At 37.5% G+C, this 18,771-nt stretch overlaps 1 protein-coding gene across 1 annotated transcript in view; it reads right to left on the reverse strand.

Moving 5' to 3' along the window:
• Window positions 1–1,706: 1,706 nt before the first annotated feature.
• Window positions 1,707–18,771, reverse strand: part of mfng (MFNG O-fucosylpeptide 3-beta-N-acetylglucosaminyltransferase) — a 31,007-nt gene continuing 13,942 nt past the window's right edge. Inside the window, exons 2-8 of the mRNA XM_028444307.1 lie at window positions 17,481–17,526; window positions 16,928–17,030; window positions 11,958–12,111; window positions 7,536–7,621; window positions 6,039–6,204; window positions 5,881–5,966; window positions 1,707–2,076 (exon numbers count right to left, since the gene is read on the reverse strand). Coding sequence (XP_028300108.1) covers window positions 2,025–2,076; window positions 5,881–5,966; window positions 6,039–6,204; window positions 7,536–7,621; window positions 11,958–12,111; window positions 16,928–17,030; window positions 17,481–17,526 — 693 coding nt within the window. The 3' untranslated portion in view covers window positions 1,707–2,024. The remainder of the gene's footprint in view (window positions 2,077–5,880; window positions 5,967–6,038; window positions 6,205–7,535; window positions 7,622–11,957; window positions 12,112–16,927; window positions 17,031–17,480; window positions 17,527–18,771) is intronic.

An 18,771-nucleotide genomic window follows, 5' to 3' on the forward strand; every position in this document is an offset into this window, starting at 1 on the left:
AGGTTAGCATAGGCCGCACAGCTTTTGAAGCTAATGTTAGTGTCATCGTTGATTGGGATCAATGTAATTGTATCAGGGCAAATGTGATTCAGCAATAGAGAAGATGGTCTTAAATCTACCGTGATCATATTTGTCAAAGGGTACCTGTAGTGAAAATGTGTATAACAAAAAAAGTGTTTAATGTGCCACTAATAAACAAAATATGTGCACCTTTTTGTTTAAAAAAAAAAAAAAAAAAAACACATTAGAAGAACTTTGTAGAACAATTTTACACCTTGCGGCATAAATAATGGAGAGTTGCCATTTTGATCAGGATATGACGCACTTTCGTTGATTCCTGTTAGCTGTTGCTAGGCAACAATGTTCTGTTGGTCTACAGTTACTGAACAATGGCGGAGTGTAAAGCCAATGGTTGCAACAAGAGAAAAACCCAGCAGCAACATTTATTTTGCGTCTCTAAGCCAATTAACGACACTAAGTCAGAGTTAGCTAGATGTTGGCTGAATTTCGGTGGTATAGGAGGACCACTTCAAACCATAATCATAATCTAATAGCATCTCTCTGCATCCTGATCCTAAATCTAAATCATGGAATTTATCAGCTGGACTCTCAATGGTATTGGTCCAATTTTCTCAACAAGGTCAGGCAAAGGAGAGCCCATATGTCCTGAGGATGTCCCAGGGTAGAAAATTGTTCTAAAAAGTCATTTCAATGTGTGTGTTTTTTTTTTTTTTTAAGGTGCACATATTTTGTTTATTAGTAATACAATAAATACTTTTCTGGTTATAAACATTTTCAGTATAGTTACTCTTTAATGGTTATGTGGCTTTTCTGTTTGTAGTCGAAGCTTTGTAATTAGAAATAGATGGTCTCGCTTTTTCCATCTCTACATGATTAGTGGTTGATGTTAAACATGAGCCCTGATAATCTTGTCTGAATTATTATTTGAATAATGTTTATTCTGTTGCTTTTTATATATTGAGCTTGTTCAATGTGATTATTGATCAAATTAATCATTAATATTACTACTGTTGGACTGTTTATTGTCCAAATGTTTGTTATTCAGTGCTTGAATCTATACAAAGGCTTTGAAACAACACATATTAATTGAAGTTTCTTTCCAGAGTGATTTTCTTCCTTTGATTCATCACTGATGAGATACTTTGATGTTTAGCAGTGTTTAACTATTGTGTACATTTAATAACTGATGTAATAAATGTTACATTAATATTTGATTAATTAATATTTTGCCATCATAGAGGTTGTGTCTAAATTGATTTGTTTTAGTCAACAAGAAATATTGTTAGTATAGTATGAACATGCCACAATTATAAAAAAAATTTAATTAAATTTAAAAAAGCCTGGCTGCAATCACGACAAGCCACATTTTTGGAGATTTGATTTGCACTGATATTATATATTGGCATGCGGTCTCTAAATATAAATAATCCTCACCACACTTATGCAATTGCTATGATAGAAATACAGAATGATTTCAGATGAGGCTTTTCAAACCATATTTCTTAACAATTTAACAATTAAAAAATAGTTTGGTATTTAAAGCAACAAAGCTCAATAAAAACAAGCTTATTTAACAATAGATATTGATTTTGGCACTTGACACGCTCCAAGAATTTATTCAGGGTAATATTCACAGTAAAATGAATGATTTTTCACTTTCTGAAATTGCATGGTGTGAAACATAATTCTTAATTGTTTTTTAATAGAATATAAAAACAATGCAAATGAATGTAAACTTTAAAAGAAAAATATCTTGATTGCTGCATTAGAAAAACTCCCTTGTAAACAAATTAAAACAATTTTAAGCTTTCAGAGAAAAGACTGTCACAGCCTCGTCATACAACACAGAAGACTCTGCTTTTTCATATACAGTTGTTTTTTTTTAACATGCATGTTCTTAACAAGTGTCCCTGTGTGTAAATAGGCTCAAGCTCCATTTTCTCCTGCATCCCAAATATTCAGTTCTTCATCCAGTTTTGCATGCCCTCAGTCGTCTGTTGTACTCATGGACACCAGCTGGTAAAGGGGAACAGCATGCAGTGAACCGACCGAAACCTGTGGATGGGAGAAGGACATGAAGATAAAATACTTCATAGGATTTGGATTTTTGTACATATAAAATAACTTAGTTCCGGACAACCAAACTTAGTTTGTGAAGGGCTGCAGTCCTACAGGTTTTTGATATATTCTTGCTTAAAGCTGCAGTTTGTTGAATCGTGAGGTGTATTTTTACATAGAGACTAGTACCAAATGTAGGGACTTTATCTTGTGTTATTGGAGAGTTTTCTGATGTTTTAGAGACATGAAAGCACATATCACTCGCTGCTGTGAGGACAGTAACCTGGGGTTTCCACTGGATACGTCTCCGCTGGGCCACGGCACCGATCTGGTATTTCACCGCTGTCCGCCGTCCGGTAATTCACACCGGTTGCGTTTTGAGTGCGCCGTGGTGCGCTCCGGTTGAACGACTGTGACGTCACGAGACAGAGCAGTTCTCACGATATTTACATAATCGGGCGAGAACGCGGTTAAATATATGTGTTCTAAACGCAACAATAAACAGATAAACAGGTCAGTGTTCCTAACGAAGGAGTACAAGAAGGTTGGACTCTCTGGATTTGTCATAGACACATTTTTTAGCAACAGCCAACAGAGAAGAGATAAAACTGCACCAGTAAAACATGAACTAAATCAAAGTTGCTGCAGTTTCCAGTGCAGTTACAGTATGAGAGGAATCAATATAGTGGATGTGAATTTGTTTTTACACATTATGACGTTTTGGTGATGTATTTACTTGAAATATAATCTGAAGTATTTTATTTTGAAAAGTAACCCGATATTTTATTGCGGAGTACGTGCTTATTTTCCTTTTAGCTTAATTTGCTCTGAGCTGATTGATGCGTCGTGCTCCGGTGTCCGTCAGAAATAGAAGTCCTGCGTATGTCTGGCGGAGGGCACCGGACTACGGCATCTGGGAAGTAGCAGACACGCACCGCAGCGAACCTGGTGGAAATTAACACATAGACTGAAGTGGAACCCTATCAGCTCCGGTGACGTGGCGGTGACGTAACGCAGCGGGGCCGCATCCAGTGGAAACTGGGGGTAAGAGGCTCAAAGTCACAGCCGTTCCACACACACAAGTAGCTGCTGCCGATCCCAGCTGATCAGAGCAGACACACAACTCCACATCCAGAGTGCAAATGAATTGTGTCAGTTCTCTTCACCTCTTACAAGCTATTTATCCTGTCTGTTAACACTATCTGTCTGACTCGGGGCAGACTGCGCACGGACTGAAAGCGGAGCGCTCGCAATCTGCCGCATACTCCGAGTCAGAGGGACCTCACCAGAGTCTGTTCCTCCTGAACACGTTTGTGCCTTTATTTTGTTGCTTCTCCAACTCAGTCTTCCTTTTGCTTTGCCGTGTGACCTCTGAGACAAAACCCACGCTAGAGACTTCTGCTGGAATAAAATGCCACGGGACTATCCCTAGTCTCATATCGTGAATGTGCCTAAACTTTCTACGAGCAGCCAATAGTAATGCTTAAAACAGGTCATGGGTTCGCCCTGTTGGTGAAAAGATCTCTGATTGGCTGAAGTTCAGCGTCATGCTCCTGCATTTCTAAAGCTCATCTACAGCCAGGAGAAGGAGAAGAGATTCACTGTCCACTCAGAACACTTTGGATTACAATATGCTCAATGATAATCATGGTTATTTGACCAAATAACACCAAAACAAACTTACATATTGCAGCTTTAACTCAGCCATAGATTGAAACATATGTGATAAAGCTCCACACAGGGATGAGCGTGAAATCAGGTTTTAAGAGTAGGGTGAGAGCTAAACATGCACAATGGGACTGAGTTTGTGACCCCTGATATAAAGAGTATGACCCTCACCAACTGAATGCACAGTTGATGTTAAACAGCATCTCCCCCACTCTCCAAAACATTGGAACATTGATGTATTTTATTTTTATGCATAGAAAGCTTTTCTACAAGCAAATAAGTGTGAGTATTTGTGGGAATGTGAAGTTCCAAATTATTTCTTATTCTTCTCGACCATATTTTGACTTGCGATTACCGATCTACACCATTCAAATGTCAAAATGCTGCCAACTAACTTGTAAATTGCTTTTAAAGTTATAATAGGATTTTATGCTTTTACTGTAAACTGCTATATATTTGGAAATATTTAACTCAGAGACACAAATTTTGCACCAAAATGTTGTCTATTTTCTAAACAACAAAGCTATGTACTTTTTTTTTTAAAAGTGACCCTGTTTATCAGATCTTATCTGATTTACACCATTCAAATGTTCTGCTGCTTAGTGACAATGATACTATCTAATTTTCAAAATGCACATTTAATGTAATTTAAGGTTTTATGCAAATTAGCCTCCTTTTGCAAGCCTTAGAGTGCTTGATTAAGTGTGCTAGAGTGAGACAGCTGATAAAGTTTGAGGAAAACTGCTGTTAAAGCTTTAATCCTGCAGCTACAGCCACAATTTGTAACTTAAAATGTTGCTACAATCTTCTTTAAATTACACTTTTAGTGGAAATGTTTATCTTTACCTCAGTGTGATCAGAGACTGCTTCTACCTCCCTTCGAGCAAGTGGAACCTAGTTCAAATCTTGTCTGGCACAATGTCTAACTTTGACCCAAAATGTTTGTTAAATCCACAAAAACAAAACGTAATGCTGTCAATTCCCTACAAGTATTGCCAACAAATATTGGTAATATGTACAAACTTGTGTTCATTGACAATAAACACATATAGTGGTAGGGGTTGGCAAATATATATATATATTTATTTTCTGGTTGATTATTAAGCCCCATCCACCCTTTTATTCACATGAACAGTAAAAATCCTGGATACGATTCTCATGGAAGAGTTGTCCCAAGTGTATTTGTTCATTGCAGGGGTTCTCAAAATGTTTGGATCTAGGGACAGCTTACAGAGGAAAAAGTTTATCAAGGACCATCTCATAATCCTCACGTCAATGAAATGCTATTTACTGCCATTTGTAGCCGTCATTGTCATAGGAATGATCTTTTCTTTAAAAGTCTAAATTGCACATTACGACAGTACCGGTATTCATGTACTCAACATCTAAAGTATGTTTGTTACCTTTGTTAAGAAGGAAATATTTTCACTACCGTTTGTTTGTTTGTTTGCAGGATTACGTCAAAAGTAAGATTTTGAAAAAGTTTTAAGCAAAGACAGACCATAGGGAAGTTTCCATTACATTTTGGAGGGATTGATGTACTGATTTTAGAAAAATCTCATCTTTAGGGAAATTTCTCAAAATTCAAATCATAATTGACTGATCCTGTGTGAGTTTCATCTGTAACAGGGCTGCCCATACATCTGGTCCTACTGTATTGTAATTAATGTGGATATAAAAGTGTCAATGATCATGTACTATGTACTATGATCAGGATCATTGATCCTGATAACTGACAGTATCTGGCAAAGGGGAGGGTTGTGATCTGAGTTCTCTTCTTTTATTGGTGCATTTTATTGTAATAATTGCTTCATGGACGCCAGTTCTTATATCTTGATAGGCAAAGCTTTTCATTTAAGTACACACTGCATAGCTTTATCCAATGCTTTAGTGCATATTATGAGTCCTTTGAGTATAAACACACAGTTCAATGTACATAAGGACTCAGCTTTTTCTTAAACACACACACACACACACACACAATGTGTGAAAAAGAACTCCACACAACATGCACATCACCTAGTGTTAAACTAAAGGGTCCCCAGACATAAAATGTGATAAGCATGTGGAAGTGAAAGATGGCATGTTGCTCATACATGACCCATTGAACAATCTAATGGGAGAAAGACCAACCTTGACGGGTCATCTTCCTTAGAGAAGCCTCCTTTCACCTCAATGCTGTTCATCTTGTTCTCAAACATCCCATAGCTCAGAGTCACCTGCAGTGAACACATTAATAAAGACTACATCTTCATGAACGTATGTGTGTGTGGAGAGGTGTGTGTTGCCACCTGTTGACTGATGCTCCTGTGGTTGATGAGCAGCAGGTTCTCCAAGTGGGAATGGAATAAAGAACAGTGGACCATGGAGATGCCCAGCCTCTTTTCCACGATGAAGCCCACTGTGCAGTCATCAGGGAGACGAATCACTGCCGATGTCTCTTCGAAGCGAGATCCACTGAAAAAACACCCACACACTGCATAACGCTGCAGGCATGTCTGCCACACGCACAGTCTATGTGGTCAGAAACTAGAAGTGACTCATCAGCTCATTTCAACCCTTCAAAACTTTTGTCCTAAAGATATTTTACTTATATTTTCGCATATTTTATCCAATTACTGAGTATTGTGCAAGCTTTAAAGCTGACCTTTTCCAAATAACACCATAACTTAGATTGATTCCTCACCAGCCTGCCCCCGGCAACTATTAGTCTCAGCTCTTTGTGGGCAACGTTGTCACAAACTTTCAGCAACCTCAAATTTATGAGGAGATTGGTGATTCATCACTTTGAGCCTTCTAATCAAATTAATGCTGGTGGGTAATTCTTTCACATGCAGTCTTACATTGGAGAGTCAAATAAAACGCTTAATCTAAGTAGTTCTGACATCCAATTTAATCATGGTGTTTCTAAAGGCATCCAAGCAACTGCAATAACCAACTAAACATATGAACACAATGACAGGTTCACCTCCTGCATTTTGTCATCATTATTAATAAATCTTTATTTAAATTGGTTTTCCCATTAACATTTAAATTATGTTCAAACAAAGAGAGCTGGCCAAGATATCAGCACCACATGAAGTCACTCAAAGCCTGTTTTCAACAGCCGCCATCCACTGCTCATCCAGAGCTATAACTGTTTAAAAGTGATAATCAATGAACACTTCATTTAGTGACATTTTTTGTAACTCAGGTTCAAGCATTTACTTGCTTTTATTTGAGAGATGGATATTTTTGTTCAAGTTGTCACAGTTTCTTCTTGGTTTTGACTCCAAAAACACAACGAAGGAGAACAAACTACACAAAAATGACTCCAAAAACACACAAAATGACAGAAAATATACAACAGGGAAAACAAAAATACACAATGACTCTAAAAACCCAAATTACAACAAAAAACTGAAAATGAAAACATAAATACACAAAAATGACTCAAAAAACACAAAAAAGTAAAACTAAATACAAAATGACTCAAAAAACCCAAAAGACAATGGAAGCCCAAAATGACAACATAAATACACAAAACTGACTTCAAAAAAGACAACAAAAAACACTCAAAAGGACATGAAAAAAACACACAAAATGACTTTTCTCTATTAATGTTCAAATTGGTCATTATTCCAGGTGATTATTATTATAAATGATTACATGAATGTTAATAATGTGGCCCTTGAATCAAACAATCACATTTCTGTGGCCCCTGACTGTGTTAACAGTTGCCCATCTCTGGCTTAGACTGAGAAGAATCTGGTTTCCTATGTAGTAAATTTGGCAGACGTTGCACATACCTGGCCCATGGAGCCATCTTTTCAGCTAATCCTCGGCTCAGACAGAAGCCTGCTCCTCCTGTAGCAAACCAGAACCGCACTTCCCTCTGAAACACACCATCAACACGCACATTTAGAAACATGAAACCACAATGCACTGAGTAACATGGGCGGAGTTTGAGATTCTTGCCAAGGTGGGGCAAAGTAAAAAATAGAATGAAATATATAGACCGTCATGAGATTCGCGCCAACCACAATGTGTGTAACATATACAATAATGCAAAAATGATTAGTAACATAATTGATAATAATGACTCCAAAAATGTGCGCCAACGCATTGTTTAATGTTGTAAATTAATGATAAAATTAGGCTTCTGCTTCATTTTTGCTGCAGTCCCATACATGAGCTGCTGGGTGTGGTGTAACTTCACCATTTACATTGTGAAGAAAAATTGTGCAACAGAAGAAGAACCAACCCAAAGTCTCAAAAGTTTGGAACTATTTCACTGAAAATGTCAATACAACTACAACTAGAAAAGCACTCGAACAGCGCAGTGATTTATTAAACCACAGTGCACTATTGTATTTAAATGGTGCCACATTTATTCTTTTTAAGATTTGTCACAAACAGGTAAAGAGTACAGCATGAGTACAGGGTGGGACATACACATAATGCACTACCCTACCACTACTACATTATCCATAATCTATCGCGCTTAAAGGAGCAGGCTCAGGCACAGCTCACATCTACCCATTTTGTGGTAGTGGTATTTTCTTATTTTTGGAAATCCAGAACATCACCAAAATGTAATCACCTGTTCCTTGTCCCATTATCAACATTTCCTAAAAATTTCATCCAAATCCGTTCATAACTTTTCAAGTTATCTTGCTAACAGACAGACAGACAAACGCAAGGTACAATGATTCAACTAAATGTATTAGATAGTACTTCAGCTGACTCAGCATAATATGCACGGGGCATTACCTGACATCATCGACAGTGATGATGTCAAAATTTTTCAAAAGTTCCACAGTGTGGATGGGAAATTAATGGGATATATATACTGTGTATATATATATATATATATATATATATATACATTTTTTTTTTCTTTTGGTAGCCAGAACATCACCAAATTATAATCACCTGTTCTTTGTCCCATTTATCAATTTTCCTGAAAATTTCATCCAAATATGTTTATGCTTTTCAAGTTATTTTGTTAACTGACAGATAAATGCAAACAGACAAAAGGTAAAACATAACCCACCGCTCTGCGCTTCGCGGAGGTAATAAATGCATTACACAATCTACACCTATATATATGTATATATATATATATATATATATATATATATATATATATATATATATATATATATATACGTTTTATGGCACTTAAAATTATTCTATATTATGTAGAGCATAGTAAGATTTTTTTTTTTTCGAATGCATTTGGGAAAACTGTAATAAACACTTTTGACCACTAGGGGAGGGCAATGCTCCCCCTGCCTGCCCGCCACAAACTCTGCTTATGCCGAGTACATACAGATCTGTCAATACAGATACAAAGAAGAAAAGAAAACTAACATTGATTCGTGGAATGTACTGGAAAAGCAAGTCTATCTATGTTTCACCGTCCAACATGTATAGCACAATCTTCAAGGTAAAAGATACAAAGAAAACATCAAGCGAGTGTAGTTTTTGCAATGTTTTTTCCCAGAACTAGCAGATGTGTCTATAATGAACTAAAAATGTGGGAAGGATCATCAAACATTATATAAAGATTGTCCCACTGCACCCGTTGTTTCCACAGGACGTGTGGAGCTTTGTTTAGTGCCATGCAACAAAGGGATGTATTGAGTGAGCTGCCCTTACTGAGCTAATTAGTTACACTCTCTTTGAACTCGTGCTCTCCTTGTGGTTTTCCTTCTTATTTATTTACTTCACTCATTTTATAATTTGTTTTTGCAGCCCTTTGGAGGAACTGAAAGCAGCAACACAGCTTCTTACCTTGAACGTTGTGTATTTTTATTCAGGTCAACCTCCAGTGTGTGTATGTCCTTTGATGGACTGAGGGCCTGTGAGAGTAAGCCCCGCCCTCCTCCCTCAGTAGCATTCAGAGTCCCATCACATCCAATAGGAAACACTGATATATTGTCCATCTTAAGGTTTCTTTTGTAATCATTTATATTCTACTTTATGTCTTGAATTATATTAACTTCTCACACTATTCTCCTTTTTTCTCCTTATTCTTATTTTCTTCCTCCACGTTTCCACCCCTCCTCTTACCATCCCATTGCTCCCTTCCTCCTCTCATTCTCCAGGCTGCCTCCTGACACTGACAGGAAATCGAAAAAGATAGGCAGCGAAATGCTGGAAAATTAGTCTAGTAGACAAAGAAGAGCCTGACGTTGTTTTTTTTTTTTGTTTTGTTCTCTGGAGTGAGAATGGAGGAAGAGGAGGAAAGGGAAAAGAGAGATGGCTAGAAATGAAGCCAGGAAGCAACGATTAATAAAGAACCATTTCTCAGTATAAATGGGTGCAATCAGAGCACAGAATGGGACACAGGGGAAATGGAGGGAGACGTTTGAAGGAATAAGAGAGAGAGATTAGTGAGGGCAAGGAGAAACGAGAACGAGGGAAACAGGATGGAGCGCTGTGCAAAGGAAGGAACAAAGTCAACATTACCTGTATGTCAGAAGGACACACACACATACACACCTCTGTGTGTGTGTAATCTAGAGATGGGCAACTTTTATCACAGTGTGAGTCAAGAAAAAAATATTCTCTGATCCAAGGTCACATTATTTACAATACATTCATGTTAGCATTTAGAATAATGACCAATCTGAACATTAACACAGCGTTTCCTGTGTTGATTTTGTCATTTTCTGCATTTGAAGTCATTTTGGACCACCAAATAAATCCGGGATGTTGTGAAAATCCAACATCATAGTACAGGCCCTTTGTCTGTTTTTGATTTCAATTCGTGTGTGTTTTTTGTATCTATACCTTTGTTCTTTTGTGCGTTTTTGTTGTCATTGTATGTATTTTTGAGTCAGTGCACTTTGAGTCATTTTGCATTTTTTGACTCATTTTTTGCATTTCTGACGAGCCACGATAAAATCAGGAACAAGTCGGCCAGGGGGCGTTTTGAGTTATTTACAGATCCTGAAACTGGGGATTTGAAGCTTTCCAATGGTGTCACACACATAGAAATCAAATCATATTTGAAGAAGTTATGGCCGTTGGAAAGTCGTCACTCTCGAAAGGGAGACAACGATCTTCAGGTCCAGATGTTTTCTTCCCCTCAGAGTGGTAGGCTGAGATGACAGAAACAAAGGCTGGACATTTGCATTATTTTAACAACGCAACCTCCTGCAATGGTTGTGAATAGTTGTTTTAAGCCGTTTTAATGCAATACATCCACAATTAATATATTTCTGTTCAGTATGTATAAGAACTGCAGCGCAGCACGAGCGTTGAGAATAAGTTTCACTTTTAGGAACCGCTTGTATCGGATGAGCAGACATTTGACTCAAAGTGAAGCAACAGTAGGAAAAAAAAATGGATTACCATTTTAAATGGATTATTTCTGTGGTCAAAGAAGTGAGGCAGCGAGCGACTCTAACAGCTGCTGTAGTTTAATGACTTACGCTACGGCTGCTGTACTGTATACACACTTCATAAAGCAGCGTTTGTTTGACTTATAGTCAGAATAGATGCTTAAGGAGCCATGTGTTTTACAGAACGCTAATATAATTCCAAGTTAAAGTTAATTCTGAATCAGTTGGCTGGCTTTTTCCGTTTTTAATTCCGAATTAGATAATTCCTCTTCCTTGTAAACACTTACTTTGGTTCAAGCTGCTTCAAGGTAATTCGGATCGTAATTCGCTTGCGCGACTTGCAGCGATAACGCGCTGGTGACGACATAATCCAAGATGGCGGCGGCCCGGACTCCAGCCTAGACTACTTAATAAAAACCTTAAAAGAGATGGATATAAGGAAAAGAGTGGCTAGACGGAGGCATGAACACGCGGACTTAGCTTATTGGCCCAAACCAATATTAAAAGCATTTTTTTGTATAGCCAAAAAAGCCAGTATGTTAATCAGCTGATGGAATTCCATGCCGCCAAACACAGACATTGCTTTATTTCAAGGTTATTTATAACTTCAACCAACATATTTTGCACAAAAGAAAAAAGAAAAAACCTGGATTTTCTCAGAAAATAATTTGTCCTTTTCTCAGATTCTCTCATGCGGACTTGTTCCTGGTTTTGCCATGGCACATCACATTTACTTTGCGGGATGTAAAACATTAGGCCAAGGGCCGCATGTGGCCCCCAGGCTGCCAGCTGCCCATGTCTGATGTAGTGTTTTTCTCCAAATGTTCTCTGTAAATGATTATCTCACTGTTGAGGTAAACCAATAAGATGTGATACCGTGGTATTGCCCTCCAGGAGTTCGTGTGCAGTGATGGGTTTGTCCAAACTGGGCTTCCCCACATAAATATCCCTCTCCTGTGGGAAGGCCGAGAGCAGAGAGAGAAGAGCCTCTGGGTTTACGTAGTTGTCATCGTCCACGTGACAAAACCACCTGAGCAGCAACAGAGGGAGAAAAGAAAAGTTGCAAATTAAAGTTTAAATATGGCTCCTAATCGTGTGGATATACTTCCAGCGACCCTGCTGTTGCTTATTGTTTGGATCAGTGAATAAAACACTAATTTTCCTCTTAGTTTATTCCATGTTTGCTGAAGCCCTGAAATACATCAGAAGTCAGTTCACTATGCAAATGCAGTATTTAGAGCTCAATTTTCAACCCCACTGGTTTATGACTGGGTCTGTTATTTTAAGAGAGTCCATCAAATGTGTTATCGTGCGTTGCCACGATGTACTTTCAGCGCGTGTGGGATGTCTTCTCAAAGAATGTTTCAGTTTAAAAATTACACATTCTATAACAAAAATAACTACAAATTCTATATTTGTATTTTCCTTCTTCCAAAGGTTCCTGTAAGGCAGGGATAAGCAACACTATCACAGCGGGGGCCACAAAAATGTGATCGTATCAGATCCGAGGGCCACATTATCAGCATTTATGTCAGCATTAGAATAATGATTGAGCATTAATATATGGGGGGGGGGTTGTCTTTTATTCTGTATTCTGTATTCTGTTGTTTATTCTTTTGGTGTTTTCGTAGAAATGTTGTTTGTTTAAGCGGTAACTGTGTCTGTCTTTGTTGTCATTTTGTGTTTTATGAGTCATTATGTGTATTTTTGTGTGTGTTTTTGTTGTACTTTGTGCATTTTGCTGTCGATTTGCGTGTTTTGGAAGCTATTTTGTGTATTATGTTGGACTTTATATTCCTTCCAACTTCTTGAAATACATTTTTTGGGGATCTGTTTTGGGGGCCGCACAAAATTAGATCGAGGGCCACATGTGGCCCCCGGGCCTTCAGTTGCCTATGCCTGCTGTAAGAGAACATTACAGCAGGTCCACTGTCTCTATCACGTGTTTTAACTGGTATTTTTCTCTTGAGAAGAAAACTAAAAGCCAGTGGTGTCAAAATGGGAAACTTATTTTCAAAAAAGGAGAGTGGGTGATAATAATAATCTCTATATCTATCAAAGATAGACAACCTCAAATGACCCAGAATAAAAGAAAATGGAGAAAATAAGATGTTGGGAAAAGATCTTTGATCAAATGTATTTGAAACCCACAACCCAAAAGAAAAACCACAGACCTCCTGACTTTATAGACTCTCCTTTTTTAATTAATCCAAATGGCTTTTTACTCAATGTTTGGAACTATCTGGAAAAAAGCTTTGATCGACTTCTACAATGAGTCATTAAACATTCATCAAACTAGCAATACTTTCTGAAAAATATGACATTTTATATAGCACACATTAAAAGTAAAAGTGAAAAACCTTTCCGTTATCATGATAAATCTGTGCTGTGAGGCATTATCTTAAAAGTACACCAGCTTTTTATCAGTTACTGTACTTATGAGCAGGTTTTTCTCCAAGAAATTGATCAATAATAAGGGAATTACAATGGGTATGTTTGTTGTATATGTGCAAAATACATTAGGTCTGACACCGAGGTGTGTAAAAATGCCCCAATACCACAGATGTAATGGATGGTGGAAATAACAGTACAGTTACAGCTCTGGGTCATCAGTTGATTCCTGCTCTTAAAAACATCACAATTAAATGTTTTCTTAAAAGTTTCTGTTTTAACTATAGCATTAGATGGTCAAAGAGGATATGAAATGTAGTCAGATTAACATGTAATCATGTTTACCTAAATATACACACTGTACAAGCAGTGGAAAAGATTATTAAATTAAATAAATAAAATAAAACTAGTTGTTTTCTAGACCAGTGTTTTCCAACCTTTTTAATCCCATGTTTCCTTTATCCATTTATGTGACATTGTGAGTGGCCCTTAGTTCTATTAGGGATTGAACTGTTGTGTTGCGGGAGTGGACTGTGAAGGGTCATTTAGGTTAGAGAGGGACCGGAGAGGGTCCCATTCCTCTCTCAAACACTCCCTCTATGTCTGCTTCTTCCCTTGTGTGTTTGCTCCTGTACTCCTTCTGGCTTTTGTCTTGCAGGTCCGTGGGATCCTCAGTGTGGAGTTACAGAGTCTCAACAACTCTGTCTCCACCCTTTCCTCTGCACACACCCAACACAGCATAACGTGGATGGCTGTTCATCATAGGAATGGGATCCACACAAGGTTCCTGCTGCTTAACAGAAGGTTTTCCTTGCCGCCATGATGAATTCATGTTGGGTGTGGGATACATATGTATGTGTATATACGTATATATGCATATGTGTGTATCCATAAAATGAAGAGTCCGTCCTTAAGACTGCTCTACTGTAAAGTGTCTTGAGATACCATTGGTTATGATTTGGTGCTATACAAATAAAAGATTGATTGATTGATTGATTGATGACAGCGATCACCACCGCACGTAGAGAACCAGCCATAATCACCCAGGCAGGCATGGCAGGTGAAGGGTGAAGAGGTGGGTGGGATCGGCTGTGTGTGTCTCTGCTTGTGTATTGGTTGAGGTTACAAGGGGCGGGGCAATTAGCATTTGTGCAAAACATCTAAGTTTGACATTTCGATTTCGATTTAACATTTAACATTTAGATTTAGATTTAACATTTAACATTTAACATTTCGATTTAGATTTAACATCTAGATTTAACATTTAACATTTCGATTTCAATTTAACATCTAGATTTAACATTTAACATTTCGATTTCGATTTAACATTTAACATTTAGATTTAGATTTAACATCTAGATTTAACATTTAACATTTAGATTAAACATTCAACATTTAGATTTAACATTTAACATTTAGATATAAGATTAAGCATTTAGATATGATATATAACATTTAGATTTAGATTTAACATTTAGATATAACATTCAACATTTAGATTTATATTTAAAATTTAGATATAGATTTACTGTGATGGACTGGCGCCCTGTCCACGGTGTACCCCCGCCCAGCGCCCAATGAGAGCCGGAGATTGGCACCAGCAGACCCCCTCGACCCTGGGAGACAGGAGCAAGTGGGTTTGAAAATGGATGGATGGATATAGATTTAACATTTAGATATAACATATACCATTTAGATTTAGATTTAAAAATTTAGATTTAATGCTTTTTTTTACCTCTATATATGTGGTTAAATGTTGTGTTAAATGTAGAAAAATGTGCTAAATATGAGAAAAGTGAAATAAATAATGAAAATGTGTTAGCTCCAACTTTCATACTACATTTTTACACTTGGCACCCCATATAGTTCATGTTATGCATCTGAACACTTTCCTGTGTCTGGTCCAATATTAACCTTGGATTTAAGCCTTTTTTTTTTCGTCTATTTCTGATGTTTTGTGAATTTTAGATTTTGAACTTCATTTTTTAATTGTTTTATATGGATTTGTGCCACAATTAATTGTCGATTAATGAGTTTGTGTGCATGTACTCATTTGTCTAATAATGTTAGAAATTAAATTGACAAATGTTTCCGAGTATCCCCTGAGATGTGTCCAAGGACCCCTAAAGGTACACGTACCCCTAATTTTTAATGTCTGTCGTGACAGTAATAATTTAAAGATATAATGCTAATAAATGTCCCGGTCTCCTCTTCTGTTTACATGTACTGCATATTTTCTCAGAGAGAAGTGGTCATGTGACCACGTACGTCATGTTCTGTGACGCATTTCAATATCGGAACGTCTGAAATTCCTCCATTTTTCTAAATTCAAGTGTTTCCATTACCAGTTTTTATTGCACTATTTAGATTTTGCGCATTTCCAAGGGTAATGGAAACGCAGCTACTGATATCAAGCTACATCCATAAGTAATTCAACATAATATCATAACTGTTTGTTAGTGTAATAGTTTTAAGTAAAGCATTTAAGCTATCTATAGCTGGGTTTCCATTACAGATTTTCACAAAATAGAAGCAATATTTCTAAATTGCGCTTTCAACTTGTTTCCATTGAACGTTGTTTTGGCACCTCATAAATCCCTTTAAATCTCATCCCGCGAGACTTTGCTGCAGAAAGATCAAAGCCCAGAATCTCCATATAACACTCTGTATTCCTTTGTTGTGTCACGTCTAATGTGGCAGTAATAATTTTAAAATATAATGCTAAGAAATGTCCCTGTCTGCTCTTCTGTCCACACATACCGCGCCAAGTTTTCTCGGAGAGAAGTGGTCATGTGACCAGGTACAGTACGTCATATTCTGTGATGTGTATTTGCGAAAAAAGTGTTTCCGTCGCACTTTTACGACACATTTCAATATCGAAACGCCTGAAATTCCTCTTCATGAAAGCGTAAAAAACTTTTTTGCGATATTTGAGTCTTTTTTCTAAATTCAGGTGTTTTCATTACCAGTTTTTATTGCACTATTTAGATTTTGTGCATTTCCAAGGGTAATGGAAATGCAGCTTATGTCTATCTAAAAGCTCAGTCCTGTTTATAGGATGAAGTTCCATTTGCAGAGCTTAAAAATTAGAATATTTACACTAATATTTAGTTAAGAGGGACTTTCTCAGGACTTGATTATTTGTATTTTTCCAACCCATTAAAGTTTAAGTTGGTGGTTGATTTACTGTTCTTTGTTTTTGTTTAGGATGGAACTTGAACCTCTCAGCAGCGATGCTGCTTGACCACATTAAAAGATTACTATTTATACCAGATATAAAGAGCACTAACAGATGCAGCTCAAGAAATCTATTGAAATGTTCATTTTTAAAGCAACAGCAAATATTTTCATGGGACCAATGCCTTGGTTTTTTTTTGCTTTTAAAACTCCCACTTTTTAAGTCCATCCCTCCCTTCCTGCATGACCTGAGGATGTTGATGAGTTCTCGATCTCACCTCTTGCTGGAGGCCATGAAACCATCGTATTCAGCGGACATCTTACAGGACAAAGCGGTCTGACTGTGGTCGGACTGGCAGTCTGTCACCACCAAGTGATAACCTGAGAAGATTGAACCATAGCACAATGTTCACATTTCAACAGTGTTTGAATTCACATATACAGTATGAGTAGCTAAAAACAAGTGGAGGATTTACATGTGTCCTAAAAACAGAGTAATGCACCTGATGCACATGTTGTAAGGGAAAATAAATTATTAAATTAAATTAAATTAAGTGGTTATCTTAGTTGTCACTGTCACAAATTATCTGGTTATAATAACATTTCTTTTGTGGCCAAACTGTTTTTTTTCTCAGTGGTTTGTTTAGTTTTAATGGTCAGATTTTAATAATCAGGGACACGTTGTACACAGTGTTTGTAGTTCTAATAGTAAATAATAGCAGTGTAGTTGACAACAGCTGTCTTTGGTTGAGATAAAGTCCCTAATGAGCTCTTCACACATTTTGTTCTCATGTAAATTTCAAACTGTGAGAAAATGAGGTTTTAGCTTACCTTCTGAACTCACGACTTTATCGTCTGTATCAGTGAAAATGAACGTCTACAAATGAAAAACAATGAGATATCAACACTCAAGCTTTGATTATTCTTTCTTTTAATTTACTGACACACACACGCACGCACACACACACTCACAGAAAAAATACAATTTATAAAGTGCAAGTTTGATGAGACAAAATCAAAGATGGATGGATGGATGGATCCATCCATCCATCCATCTTTGATTTTGTAGCTAGAGGGATGAAAATGAATAATGCAACACTGGCCTCTAGTGGTATGAGTGAGTATTGTATATGTATCTGAGTGCCAATGAAACAAAACAGATGTATATCATAAATAATCCTCCTAAATCATATTAGAAAAGAGTTACAGTAAAAGATTGAATACATTCTATTAATAGGTCTGACTTTTCCCATTTTTTCCTCACCAATCCATCTCACTCTATGATTTTCTTCTTTAAATGCCATCAATAGGTTGTAGTTTTTCCAGTTAGAGGTGGTCCAGTCCTCCTGTGTGGCAGCTACTTTTTTACCTGATGATGTAATTGTATTTGTGAGTGAGTCACTGAGTCTAGGGAGGTTTGCAGACCACAAGGGGATTGAACGAGCAACCGTTACATCACACTCCATCTCCACAGGTTCCCCTCAGGCTGGGCCCAGCCGCGTGTTTGAAGGGACAATAAATAACCTCAGAGAACCCAATCACCCACTGGGAAAGGTTAACCTTAGCAATGCAGCACCAGTGTTGGGGTGGGAAAAGTTGTACTGTTTAAAAGTACACAATGACTTGCTGTTAGTCAGAGATATGCCTCTTTTATTCCCTTACCAACTTTGAAGCAAGTGGTACAATCTCTTGTGCTGTCTCGCCCATGTTCGTAGTTTACGGGGGCCGGGGGGGGGCATCGTAGTCCCTCTGAGGGTAATACAATCAGGCAGCACACACACAAATATCCATCCATCCATTTATCCATTTTCAGAGCCGCTTTGTCAGCAGACAAACAAACAAACACATACATTCCCACACTCCCTTCCGTATTACTCCCACATCATTCATTTAATTTACTCGTCTCTCTTCCTCGTACTGTTCACATGGTCACATGGGACTATATGTGTGAAAGCACCCTTAATGTCACTGTTGTATTAGAATTTTTCAGTGATTGGTTGCTACTGTCTTGGGAGAGCAAAGGTGCGCATGTAGCTGTGGGGTGGGGTAGGGGTCGGGGGGTGCAGAGTGTTTACGATAGTGACATAACCAAAAGGGACCTTTAGGGGCAGCGCTAAGCAAA

The sequence above is a fragment of the Gouania willdenowi genome, chromosome 1 (genome assembly GCF_900634775.1).
Source record: "Gouania willdenowi chromosome 1, fGouWil2.1, whole genome shotgun sequence".
Classification (NCBI taxonomy): Eukaryota; Metazoa; Chordata; class Actinopteri; order Blenniiformes; family Gobiesocidae; genus Gouania; species Gouania willdenowi.